General features: G+C 35.5%; 1 protein-coding gene across 3 annotated transcripts; it reads right to left on the bottom strand.

The window, feature by feature from the left end:
- Positions 1–2,855: 2,855 nt before the first annotated feature.
- On the bottom strand, positions 2,856–12,014 carry LOC100374006 (small ribosomal subunit protein uS11). Of its 3 annotated transcripts, none has more exons than XM_002732335.3 (5): positions 11,922–12,014; positions 11,483–11,633; positions 8,113–8,274; positions 6,869–6,945; positions 2,856–2,996 (listed from the first exon to the last, which is right to left on the bottom strand). In XM_002732335.3, exons 2-5 carry the CDS (start codon positions 11,629–11,631, stop codon positions 2,929–2,931), a joined length of 456 nt encoding a protein of 151 aa, XP_002732381.1. In that variant the 5' UTR covers positions 11,632–11,633; positions 11,922–12,014; the 3' UTR covers positions 2,856–2,928. The 3 variants fall into 3 exon arrangements, with proteins under 3 accessions (XP_002732381.1, XP_077863350.1, XP_077863348.1); XM_078007224.1 differs by having other exon boundaries at positions 11,884–11,930; XM_078007222.2 differs by having other exon boundaries at positions 11,842–11,924.
- Positions 12,015–12,064: the final 50 nt, after the last annotated feature.

Raw genomic sequence — 12,064 nt, 5'->3', positions numbered from 1 at the left:
TCATGTACTACAATATATGAAAAAAGTAGTGAATGCTGCTGAGCAGTACTCATTTGATATCAGAATTAAAACAAAAATGTATAATGGAATTGCTAAATTGATATAATAAATTGAAATAACTTTTCATGTTCCATGTATAGACGTGGGGTAAAAGTACTAGCCATCCTACATTTTTTTAATTGAAAAAAAATCAAATTTAATTTATGAAAAAAATACCAGCTGTTATTTTTTCTATTTTTATATACTAAATACCTGCCTGTACCCCCTCCCACCAATACAGGCTTAGGTGTACAGTTTATTATAGTTGCTGGGCTTCTTTTTGATCAAACCAGGCACTACAGAAATCTAGGCAGAGATGAATGCACCAAAACTCAGAAAAATACTTCCTAGTTGAAAACTCTTAAATGACATGCAACACTGAATACACTATGAATGGAAATATAAATGGATAAATGAAAATATAGTAAAATAAGAAAAACTATTAGATAACTTATGTATGATTGGAAAACATCCTCTTGATGTTATTGGAATTTCCACAAAGTAAAGCAATTGAAAACTACGAATACCAAATTACTGAGTATGATACCATTTACTTGTAATATTTTATCTGGTTTCTTATATTTACTTCATTGACCATCAAGGATTGGTCGTGTCACTGTTGATGCATTGCAAATATCTACAATATTTGTACAATGATTTGAGGGTATGAAACAAATTTAGTCAATTGCACAATGATTGATACATTGCTCAGAACATCTTGTAAGGACTTGGGATAAGTAAACATCTTGGTTACAGTGCTCCTCTTGAGTGAGTTATTCTCCTCCCGAATTTGGTGACCAATACTCACTTTACTTTACTTTGAGAAGTCTGTTCTCAGTTTACAATTTGAAAAAAATGTTATTCAGTGTTAGATTAGTCTATGAATTAGTAGTAACTCCATAAGATTGGCTCCACTTAGAAAATGTATACAATAAGCATGAGAAAAGTGTCCATGTAACCATTCAAGATGTAAAGGATTTCAATTACATGCAAAAATTCAAAAGATTGTGTGGATCAATCTACACTGTAAACCACATTCTTTTCACGAGTCTGTAGCAGTGAAACTTTCTCTCGTGTCATGACATGTTAGTAATTTCCATGACATTTTTTTTTCACAAATACCATATAATCCTAAAATTGTGAAAATTTAAGTGTTAACAGTATTTATATGGCAATTCTGTTTTGCATGTATAACCTTGGTCATTTGGGATTTGTCATAAAATACCAAACAATGTTCTAAAGACAAAACGTGTGTGAATGGAGATGTAGTGATTTGTACACACTATTGATATGCTAATTAATGTACATCTGGTATGCGCCGTTATAAAATAAATGTAATTCAATAAAATGTCAGTATTCTATAAGCCTTGGTCATGTTTGTCTTGTCATTGTACTGTGTATGTGCGTGCTTTTGCTACGGTTCCATCCCAGAATACCACAGGCGACACAAGCCTGAATCTTCTTTGCCGTAAATTTCTCAAGAACAGAGAAAATGGGATTTCTCAATTCCTTACATAAATATAATACAATCAATTCTTTGCATCGTATTTACCGTGTTCTTTAGAAAGACTCGCACTTCAAATTGCAGTACAAGACACAGTTTTGCTAAAAAAAATGGCTACATTAGCAAAACAGTATTTCATACTGAAAATATTGCTGTTCCATTCTTCCTTGTTACAGTAAATCTGGAGTGGAAATCTTTTGACCTTGCACCAAAAGGGATTATTCTTTGTTTTCAATTTAATTTTATTTGCTAACTTGTTTTTCTAAAACACATGTTTGCAATTTTTTTTCACTATCCCCATTTGGATTTTTTTGGGGCAAATGTACATTTGCAAATTTGTTTTCCCCGTTGAAATATTCACCCCCACCCCCGATTTCAAATGATTCACTCCATGTGTTTGGCAGTAATTTAACAATTCTATCAATTCCCTTCCACAAAACCAAGCTAAATTTGACATTCACATTGTAAATGTACAAACAACTTGGAAAATGTTTAGTATTATAGAAATTAGTTTCCACCAGTAAAAGTCAGAATTGTGGTAGGTAATTTGTAGTCCTGTGCCTTGTTTCATGATCAGAAGAAAACTCAAAAGCAAAGGCTAATGTCTATATATACTGTGCCAAGTGGACCACAAAAACCACACCAGATGTAAACACAAGAACCATTTGGCGTGCTGTAAATAGCACCGCCGCAAATTAAACCGTATACATTTTTTGTACTTGCATGCTATGTTCGGATCAAATATCTGGCAAAAACATTTTATTGAAACTACAATTGGACTTGTTCTGTAGACTGTCGTTATGAGAGCGGCGTTTTCAGGCAAAGGAATTGCATGATAGATTGAAATGGGTTTGGTCATTTGTCAAATGTATCCAAGTTCTTTAAATTGTCAACCAAAGTATCATCACTGCAACCTTGTATCTCGTACATGCATTATTTTTAGCATACATTTCATTTAGATAACAGTTTGAGACTGATGTCTACATTGTTAAGAGAACACCAGTACAGCTTTCATTCATACACTTCTCGGGGTTTTACTGACATTAATTTCAGTTGTATGTCAGCTTCCATTATTACTAGAATGCCACTGCAGCTTTCATTTATACATTATCTCAGATGTCAAGGCAAAACAATCCTTTAGTTCAGAGCTCTATTGGCCATGGTTCATATGTGGATGAAACATTTGAACACAAGTTAAAATTCACTGGGTTAAGAACATGTGTTTTATACATATATATATATAAACAGTTACTAATACATGCAAATTAAGCATCCAATGCATATAAGGAAGTTCAATACATAAAGACAGTAATCACCGTAAAACAACAGATCTTTAATTTGTCACTTATATATTTTACATTTTATATGCATTACGAGTAAAATTTCTAGAGACGGCGACCACGACGACCACCCTTCCTTCTTGTACTGTCTGAGGGAATTGGAGTGACATCCTCTGTAAATCAAACAAAACAGATTTTAGCAGTCAGAATTGCGAATGGATCACTCACTGGTCTTGTTACAGCAAGTCTTAGAAAGTATTGGGGCAGCCAATTTGCAAACTCGCTAGCGAATTGGCTAACTGCTTGGGTTTTGACTAAACAGTTGGCTTTCGAATCTCGCTGGCGCTGTCTTGTGACCAGCCCACTTACGACGAATCTATACAACAGTAGGGAACGCTTGTCATACTTGAGGAGCTAATCAGCGACTGTTTTACAGTTGGGTGGCGATTTCGCTTTCAAATATACTAGGGAAAGTGTTCTATTTCTTTCTTATCCACGTAAAAATGACGAATGACTTTTTTAGCAATCGGCTAAGTTTATTTGGCTTGCTTTTTAATTGAGTAATTAGACAATGAAGATGGTATTATATATCCAACATGTTATATATTTTCTGAAAGCTTATTATACAATCTTTGTAAAACTTGTCTTTATTTTAAATATCCAGAATGCGTTTTTGATTTTGGGTCAAAAATATGCTTTTTTTGGACAAAAGTGGTTTAAAAAAAATTAGCTTAAAAACTTCAAGTCCGTTTGTGGGTAAAATTACATCACTGGATACCTTGGTATACTACTAATTCAAATGCGTCCACTCATCTCTCTAACGGCTATCAAAGTCGCACCTCAAAATTCACTTTTTTTGCATAATTTATATATCCATGTTAATTGCGGACTTGTTATTTTTGTTCCACTCGCCGTAATAAACTGTCCAGACGCATTTTGAAGGGGGAGCACCTTGTCAATAATGTGTGAAAATTTCGAGGCAAATGGCCAAAGCGTCTATCAGCTATTTTAATTTAAAACCCAAGAATTCACCAAAAATAGAAGACGAGAAAAAGGCTAATTTGCATATTTGCGCGTTAAACCGGGAATTACTGCTTTGTCATACTTTCTAGACTATTGAAATTGAAAGTTAACGTATAGACAGACATTTTATGTAAAATCTTTGGACCAGAACAACTGCTCTTGAATTTATAAATCAGAAACACGTCATTCATACCAGTGTTTTGATGGGGGTCGGTAAAAACACGTGGAAATGCCCAGTAAATATGACGTCATCTCATGAATTATTAAACAGAGGGCGGTCCTAGGAAGGTGACCTTTTATCACGATCAAAACATCATGGCTTCTCTTCGATGCATTTTCAATAAAAAATCTACGAGTATTTCAGAGCCTATGGTTTACCGTGAAGAGTACAAAGTGGGATATTAAATTATTTATCCTTGATTTTTATGTAGTATTGAGAACCAACTCCAGGAAGCGAACGCACAATAATGAATAATCGCGTAATCCTAGAATCGAAACACGAGGCACAGAAGTTTTGTTCATCGTTTCCAATCCCATTTTTCCCACTGCAACATATTTGTTAAAAGAAATATTTGAATTCTGTTCGTTTTTTAAGGAGGCATTTTTTTATTTTTTCCGATTTTGGCAACGCCTTATTCAGGGATTTTCTAGTCGCAGACAATCAGCGCACGGATGTACGTACAAAACATGCTGTTGTACTACCGGCGACGGTCGCCTGCAAGAAGAGAGCTCCAGCTCCTAACGTAAAAGTTTTAAAATTTCGACCGGTTTTAAATAATTAGTATAATTTAAATAATCTGACATGTTTTAAGAGTGCAAAACTAAGGTGCATTTTCGAGCGGTCGAATTTTTCTGAATAGAAATCGCCAAATGAAAAAAAAATAGGAGTGCTAAACAGTGTGCTTCGTTAGTTTAAAAAAATGGAATGTCCGTCAAATTGACGTAGACTTACCCATTTTTCATGGAAAAAGAAAAGGTCGTGGCCGAGTTGCAGGCTAAAAAACTCAAAAATCAAACCAAAATCATCAATCAGTAAGTATTATGACAAGGGAAAAAAACATCAGACGCGGAGAAGCGGTCAGCGCGTCAAAAGAGTTGTTACCGTAATGTATCAAGTTACCTCTCTCTGATTTATTTTTCATTGAAATTATTTGGTTGTTTTCAATTAATTTTAGCGTACCTCTGCAATTTATTTTAGCATTGTTAGTTGTTTGCTTCATTGAATTAAACTGAGTTCGTCCGGTTGCAAACAAAGCTGTCTCGCACCACCTAGCAAAACTTGCGAATGATCGAAGTACAGGTACCCATTGGACAAAAGATACACAAAAGTTTGTATCTCCCCGACCCAGTGCAATATATCCGGTTAGAATCGAAGCTCAGTGTCCCTTATTTGAGGGACCAGATTCTGCCGTAAATTCGGGATGGGATTTAGTTAAAAAATAAAATGGGACTTTTAAGGTGTATTTTGGCGTCATTTTCGGACATTTCAATCATTCCTGATGCCTAATATAGAGTCTAAGTTTTACCGTAGTCATTGACGCCTATTCAAGAGTATGATGTTTATTGTGACTAGTGTGAATGGGTAAGCTGCGTTTCGACAATGAGCTGTTATCACTGTAAACAATGTTAAATTATTCTTCACATGCTCAGTTTATTTTTTGAGAATAATTATTTAAAAATAAAATCTCTCAGTCAATCAGAAACTCTGATTCACGCCTTCAGGGAAAGCCATGTTTGGACGCTCACAGCGATTTTGTTTTTCGTTCGGTGGGCTGATGCCTTCAGTGTAGCTTTTGCCTCTTCCGACATAGAAATCATCTGAATCTTCTTTCAACCTCTTTTCACACCACGCATAATGTAATGATAAAAATTAGGAAAAAACGCTGAGGAAATATAATGTTTGGTTTGCTAGCGAGCGAGAACTGATTTGATAATAATTGCACATGCGCATGAATTGAATGAACTATGACCAGTACAATCTCGATTTGCATATTGTCAATCAAAGGTCCTGTTATTTGGTTACTCATGCAAATTAGGCAATTGGACATAAACATTGCCACCTGTGAGTGTTTTTTATTTTTAACCAGAAAATAAACAGCAATTTTAACGGTGTTCCAATAAGAATTCATTGGTCAAATTTTCACAGATAAATCGACATAAAAAACGAAAAAAACTATTTTTGATTGAAATTCACAAATAAACTGCATCTCTACCTTAATTTTACCCCAATGGATGTTTTGTATGTGAAAGTTTGTTATTTTCTCCCCGATTTCTAGGAAAATGTTTCTCAACTTGACTATTTACATTTTGTAGATTCAAGCAGTGTCCAAGATGGCTACCCCCATATAATATCGGTGAAATGATTGCATTTATCATATCACTTGTACGCCAGCTGACTGGTTATTTCCAGGTTAAAACAGGGGTGGGGTGGCTCAAATTACTCATAGGGGAATCCAGACACGTACCAGGCTGCGTAAAAAGCATTCTATGTCTACTACTGCAATATAGACTCGCCCAGAGTGGACACGATCACAAGTCGGCGCCAGCAAAATTCGAAAGCCAACTGTTTAGTCAAAACCCAAGCAGTTAGCCAATTCGCGAGCAAATTGGCTGCCCTAATACTTCTGAGACCTGCTGTAAGTACAACATGGATACAGCATACACGAGATGACAGCAGTTTGTTGATCCATATTCCACTAATGAACTTTTCACTACACAACCAAGAGTCCTCAAGTATGAACAGTGTTAACAATGACAGACATTGTTATCCCCTAACCTGCAACAATGTTGCAAGGACTATTACAATGTTGCACAAGAAACCCACTGTAGATATAATTGACATATTTTAGTTGTATCACAATAGCTATTTTTTAAGGTGAGCAATCACTTGTGCAGAATTTGCCCAGCAGAACTAAAAAAAATACTCCAAATTATGGGATTATTATATTGACAAAGCAATGATAAAATACAATAAATATAATTGATACTCAGCACAACTAAGATTCTACTGATAAATACTAACCAATGCGTCCAATTTTCATGCCTGAACGTGCCAAAGCACGGAGAGCTGATTGTGCTCCTGGTCCTGGTGTTTTTGTTCTGCAAAAAAAATTATACACATCTACAATTTGAGAATGGCGTTCAATCACATTCCAATATTCTACCTCCCCTACAGACACACACACTTTGCTCAGAAGGGAGGAAACACTTAAAGGTAGTGTATAGGGATTAATTATTCACTGGGTTTGAATTTTGCCGTTTCACTGATAAGTAAAGTTTGCTAAACTAATAAAACTAGGCAGCCTGTCTGCTGATATAACTCAGCTGTTTGTGATGCATGCTCTGAAAACAATGACTAAGAAGCAATTTAAACTTAATGCTAGCTGCTTTAATATTGCAAGACACCAACTTTTCTTGATTTTGTTGCAGAAAATATTTCACTAAAATTACAGATTTGAAGATATCGTCATGAAATTACCAAATATGACAGATTCCCTACAAACAGCAATCTGATTAGCAGTTTTCAAGAAGTTGAGAACAAAAAATTACAAAAATATTCATCAAAATTAGAGAAATGAAGATATCATCACGAAATGAACAAATCTGACAGAGGTCCACCTGATATACCTACATAAACAATATCAAAGAAATTGGACAAGCAGTTTTCAAGGAGAAGTCAAAAATATTTTTTTACCAAACATATTCATCAAAATTGGAACTAATTGTTTCACAGCCAAATTAAATGTCAGTGAAAATAAATGATTGTTACACTAGTTGACAACCATTAAAATCATATTTTACCATCTGGCTATTTTAGGGGGTAGCTCACAAAATCTCAAAGCATGGTCACTGAAAAACAATTTAATATTGGTTTAGGTGGCGCAGAGTTTTGTCATCTCTACATTACATTTGGGTACATACGATAAAAGAAATTATATGGGTATTTGTGGTCGTCTTGAATCATCAGGAAATTCTGATGAACATTTTTTTTTTATAATGCTTTATCATGAATTACTAAGGAAATAGTACAACAAAAGCCATGTTTGCATATTGTAAGTTTTTCTCTATCAAAATATTTTGCACTGGGTAAAAAAAAGCCCAAAAGATGATAATTTGTATATTTCGTGAAACGAAAAAACTTGATATTTTTTCACTCTCATTTAATAGGTTGAACGCCAGATGACAAAAAACTTGCAGGTCTGGGTGTATGTCAATGTATAGTTCCTGCATTGTTTTTACTGATAGTCTATTTGTGTTGAGACTCACTTGTTTCCACCAGTTGCCCTGAGTTTGATGTGCAGAGCTGTGATACCAATTTCTTTACATTTAGTAGCTACATCCTGAGCCGCCAACATAGCTGCATAAGGTGATGCCTCATCACGGTCAGCTTTTACTTTCATACCACCAGTCACACGGGCAATTGTTTCTCTGCAAGATAGAATAGTAGTTAAATTGAACAATGTATCACCAGATACTTTTAGACAGAGTTTTTAAACAAGGAACGGGGCGCAGCGCCCTCATGCCATGGGCATTCACCCCATTACCCTGGAGAGCAGATTCTCTGGCAACCATAAAATTCTGATTGACCAGCAGTGTTCTCCACAATCCAAATTAGCATAAATTTGCATATCATTTACATACAGCATTCTCGCATTTATGACATGAACTGCAATACACACTAAGTTATTTACTATTCTCTTTTTAATTTAATTTAATTGGAACATGTTACAATTTTTTGAAATACAAACAGATTGGTCACTATCAATATTTACGAAATGCAAAAAGTTTGAAATCTGCGATTTATGCGTTCGCAAATTATTCTGCGTTCATGAAATGCAATTCGAGTAACCAAGAGCAAGTACAAAACATAATTGAGTTATAATGTAGAAAATATACGAGATGATTTGCCCACGAAGCCAAAATGGACAATTTGTCAAAACAAAATCCATAACATTTTTATTTGTGGCATCATGTACTCATCCGTGCCGACATACGGTAAGATGCATTTACGCATGTACGGCCACGATACGTTGCGTTTTCACACATTGTTTTGGAATTCAAGAAAAAAATGCTAGCAATCGGCAAAATAAAAGAATCTGATATGTTCTCGAAAGATTAGACATAAAAAATAGATAAATTGAAAAAAGTACGTGGAAAAGATAACTAAAATATTATTCAATTACAAATACTCGTGGTAAACTAATCCAGCAGCCATGTTTGATGTATAATTATTACCGCTTTCCGAATTCAGTACACGAACACCCAGAATGCGCTGTTCCCCTATGCAACTTAGATACTAAATCGTTACAGCGCCAACAGCGGTGGGCAGCAGACGGTCGTTGAATGGGGTAGGCCAAAAGGTCATCAGTTTGCCTTCTCCATGCTGTTTTCACAATGAAAATCGAGCGAACGTTGTAAATACGGCTAGAATTTAAATTTTTGTTCGAGTTTACATGCAATCTGCTAATATATTTGTTTATTTTCTGTGCATATACATTTCGTTCGTATTTACTTCTTTCTTTCGTGATCGGAAGACGATTATTAAAAATACAGCTGTAAATTGAAACCACTGTAGTTGCGTATCGTGAGCAATAAGTGGCAACAATGTCGGGCAACAATGAATTCAAGCGATTGACACATTGCCATGAATACACTTGATAACTGCTTGCAGACTTCCAATGGACATTGTTTATGTTTGGACTGTTGAAACAATAGCAAAATAAAGGGTTTGGCAACTACTCTTTTGTCTAGGCTTGGGAAGAACAATGCAAGCTTTTTACTAATAATTTCAGCTGGATGTACGTTGGTGGGCGGGTGTTGAGTTACTGGGCGGCCGTAAAACTTGATGGCCCGCCTAAAACCCCTTGTGGAGAACACTGGACCAGGGATCACATGTGGCCACAGGCTTCAACTGTGACCTGTCTGATAGTAATTTTGGTCACAAGAAGCCATAGAATGCTCCATTTTAACTTTGAATTATCAAAAACTCCACACCCTGGTAAGGAGAACCCCATCTCCCCCACTTGGTGGCTCCGCTGAATTTCAGTGCTCCCTCTTGCAGTTTTTTTCTAGAAAAACCCCTGCTTTTAGGGCTAAAATTCACCTAGGATTCAATGATAGGAGTTCTTAACCAATCGCATGCCTGGAACATTCATTCATTCTGACAGTTGTTGTTTTGTTTGTAATCTGTTGACCAGTAATCCAATTGCCATATGTTAGTGACAACGACATAAACGCACGTCACTTTAGACTATTCCAGTTCTTTATTTTACCAGCTAATTTTCAATATATCAAGTACAGATTTTAAAAATAGGCTAAAAGGGTGTGTGCCTGATTTTATTTGTCATATTGTGCCCCCTTCACGTCTTAATAACAATACTGTTCATTGTGTTTGAATAGTGTTTGAGATCAGAGTAAATAAATGATTAAACATTAACAGTTTCTTTAAAAAGAGACAGACTAACAATTTAGGTTAGTTGTTTATGTCCTAAATGACTGTCCCTAAAAATCAAACAATACAATCTAACTGTCTTTTGGCAGTTAAAGTGAGGGGGGTCATGACCTGCACATGTAGCAGACAGTCATAGCATGTCATTTACAAACAGGTGTCTACCTGCGAGTCTTTGTGTTTCATAGCTCGTGACTATTCCTGTGCATGCATAGGTGACAACACCACCAGGTTCAAATCTCCTACTGAACATTTTTTGGAAAGAAAACCTTGAATGTGCATGCACAATTAAAACATGGTTTGAAAAGAATTGTGTACTGTAAGCTACTTTAATATCATAAGAGAATTTTTCATGAATTTCTTAATTAAGTGAAAATTGTGAAATTTTATAGCAATGATAATTTCTTTGGGTGCTAACGGCACAGTCCATCAACAACTTTTGCAAACTTTTGTTTTTACGAATGCTATAAACAATCTTGACAATTTTTGGTAGTAAAAAAAAGATGTTCGCGCGTACCAAGTAATCAAAAACTGATGCAGATGTTTTTTTTATATTGCGAACTATATCAATTTTTATTTTTCAGGAAAATTCAATTTAAAAATACAACATATAATGATACAACATACAATGTTTAAATTTTGAGACTATGCAGTATGCGCATACATGTTTGGGAACTGCGCATGCTCAGGTCTCTGCTTCAAAATTTCCGCATAGAGGGTAGTGGCATTTTTGCTCTGGTGTTTTGATTTTCACAGGAATTAACCAGTTTTAGTTCGAATAAAGGTAATATAAGTCGATCGATAGTTTCTACTGATATCATGCTTGAGTTGTGTTAAGTGGATCGAAATATAATTTCGAAAATAGTGTTATTTTCGAACAATTTCGATGTCATGGTGTCAACGCTTTCCTACCTTGTATTATTATTATTATGAGTGGTAGGCGAATGTACCGGCGCGACTGACTAACTATGCCAATCCCACTATAGGTCATTTATTTATTATCCAAGAAACGTTCCGAGCGCCTGTGGACTGAATGTAACAAAACGCAACAACAAACGACACATGATTTTCAAGTTACTCCAGATGTTTATAAAAAGGAAGCGAGTGGGTAAATAATTAAGGGATGTTGTGGTGATCTTGTTTGTGACAACTACTCACAACTATGTTTGGTAGGGTAGTGATACTTACTTTCCAGACAAATCTGTCACATGTACAAATGTATCGTTGAAAGACGCAAAAATATGAGCGACGCCGAACACATTTTCGCCTTCCACCGCCTGTGGACCAAGTGCGATCTGTTGTTCTTCCTTCTTTTCTTTACCTTTACGTGGAGCCATGGCTAAAACAATTCACAATGAAATTGTTTAGTAAGCGGGAAGAGACGATAACTCAGTTGTTAGTGAATAAAAGAATACACCTACGATAATCATTGATAAAGTCAACCTAGATCCCAACGTACAGTAATCAAAACATCGTACAATCTATGATATTTACGAAAGAATATTGCTCAAATATTTCTTTCATGCTGTTCACAAATATGTTTTTACCTCAAATTTATTGCGAGTTAGGTTTTATTTTATCCAACAGACCTGATGATTGCCGATTTTCGAAGCATGTTTTCACTCACCTATTTATCAAAATGGCTACCTTGGTCGAAGAGGCTGAACTCTCGTTTAAATCGCGGAGTACTTGGCGAGATTACGAATTTTCGGGGGGGGGGTGTCTATTGGACTCCTTAAGTTTTTACAATGTCAACTCGTAATTTTAATA

The sequence above is a fragment of the Saccoglossus kowalevskii genome, chromosome 19, assembly GCF_978046115.1.
Source record: "Saccoglossus kowalevskii chromosome 19, keSacKowa6.1, whole genome shotgun sequence".
In the NCBI taxonomy this organism is placed as follows: Eukaryota; Metazoa; Hemichordata; class Enteropneusta; family Harrimaniidae; genus Saccoglossus; species Saccoglossus kowalevskii.
The sequence above is the reverse complement of the archived record's forward strand: the minus strand, read 5'-3'. Positions and strand labels throughout refer to the sequence as shown.

What these genes read in the sequence shown, in the direction of transcription:
- LOC100374006 (XM_002732335.3), bottom strand. Translation starts at nt 11,631, where the DNA reads ATGGCTCCACGTAAAGGTAAAGAAAAGAAGGAAGAACAACAGATCGCA. An exon ending in GTGACAGATTTGTCTGGAAA is followed by an intron (nt 8,275 to 11,482) that starts GTAAGTATCACT and finishes TCTATCTTGCAG; the next exon opens with AGAAACAATTGCCCGTGTGA. An exon ending in CATGAAAATTGGACGCATTG is followed by an intron (nt 2,997 to 6,868) that starts GTTAGTATTTAT and finishes TTTGATTTACAG; the next exon opens with AGGATGTCACTCCAATTCCC.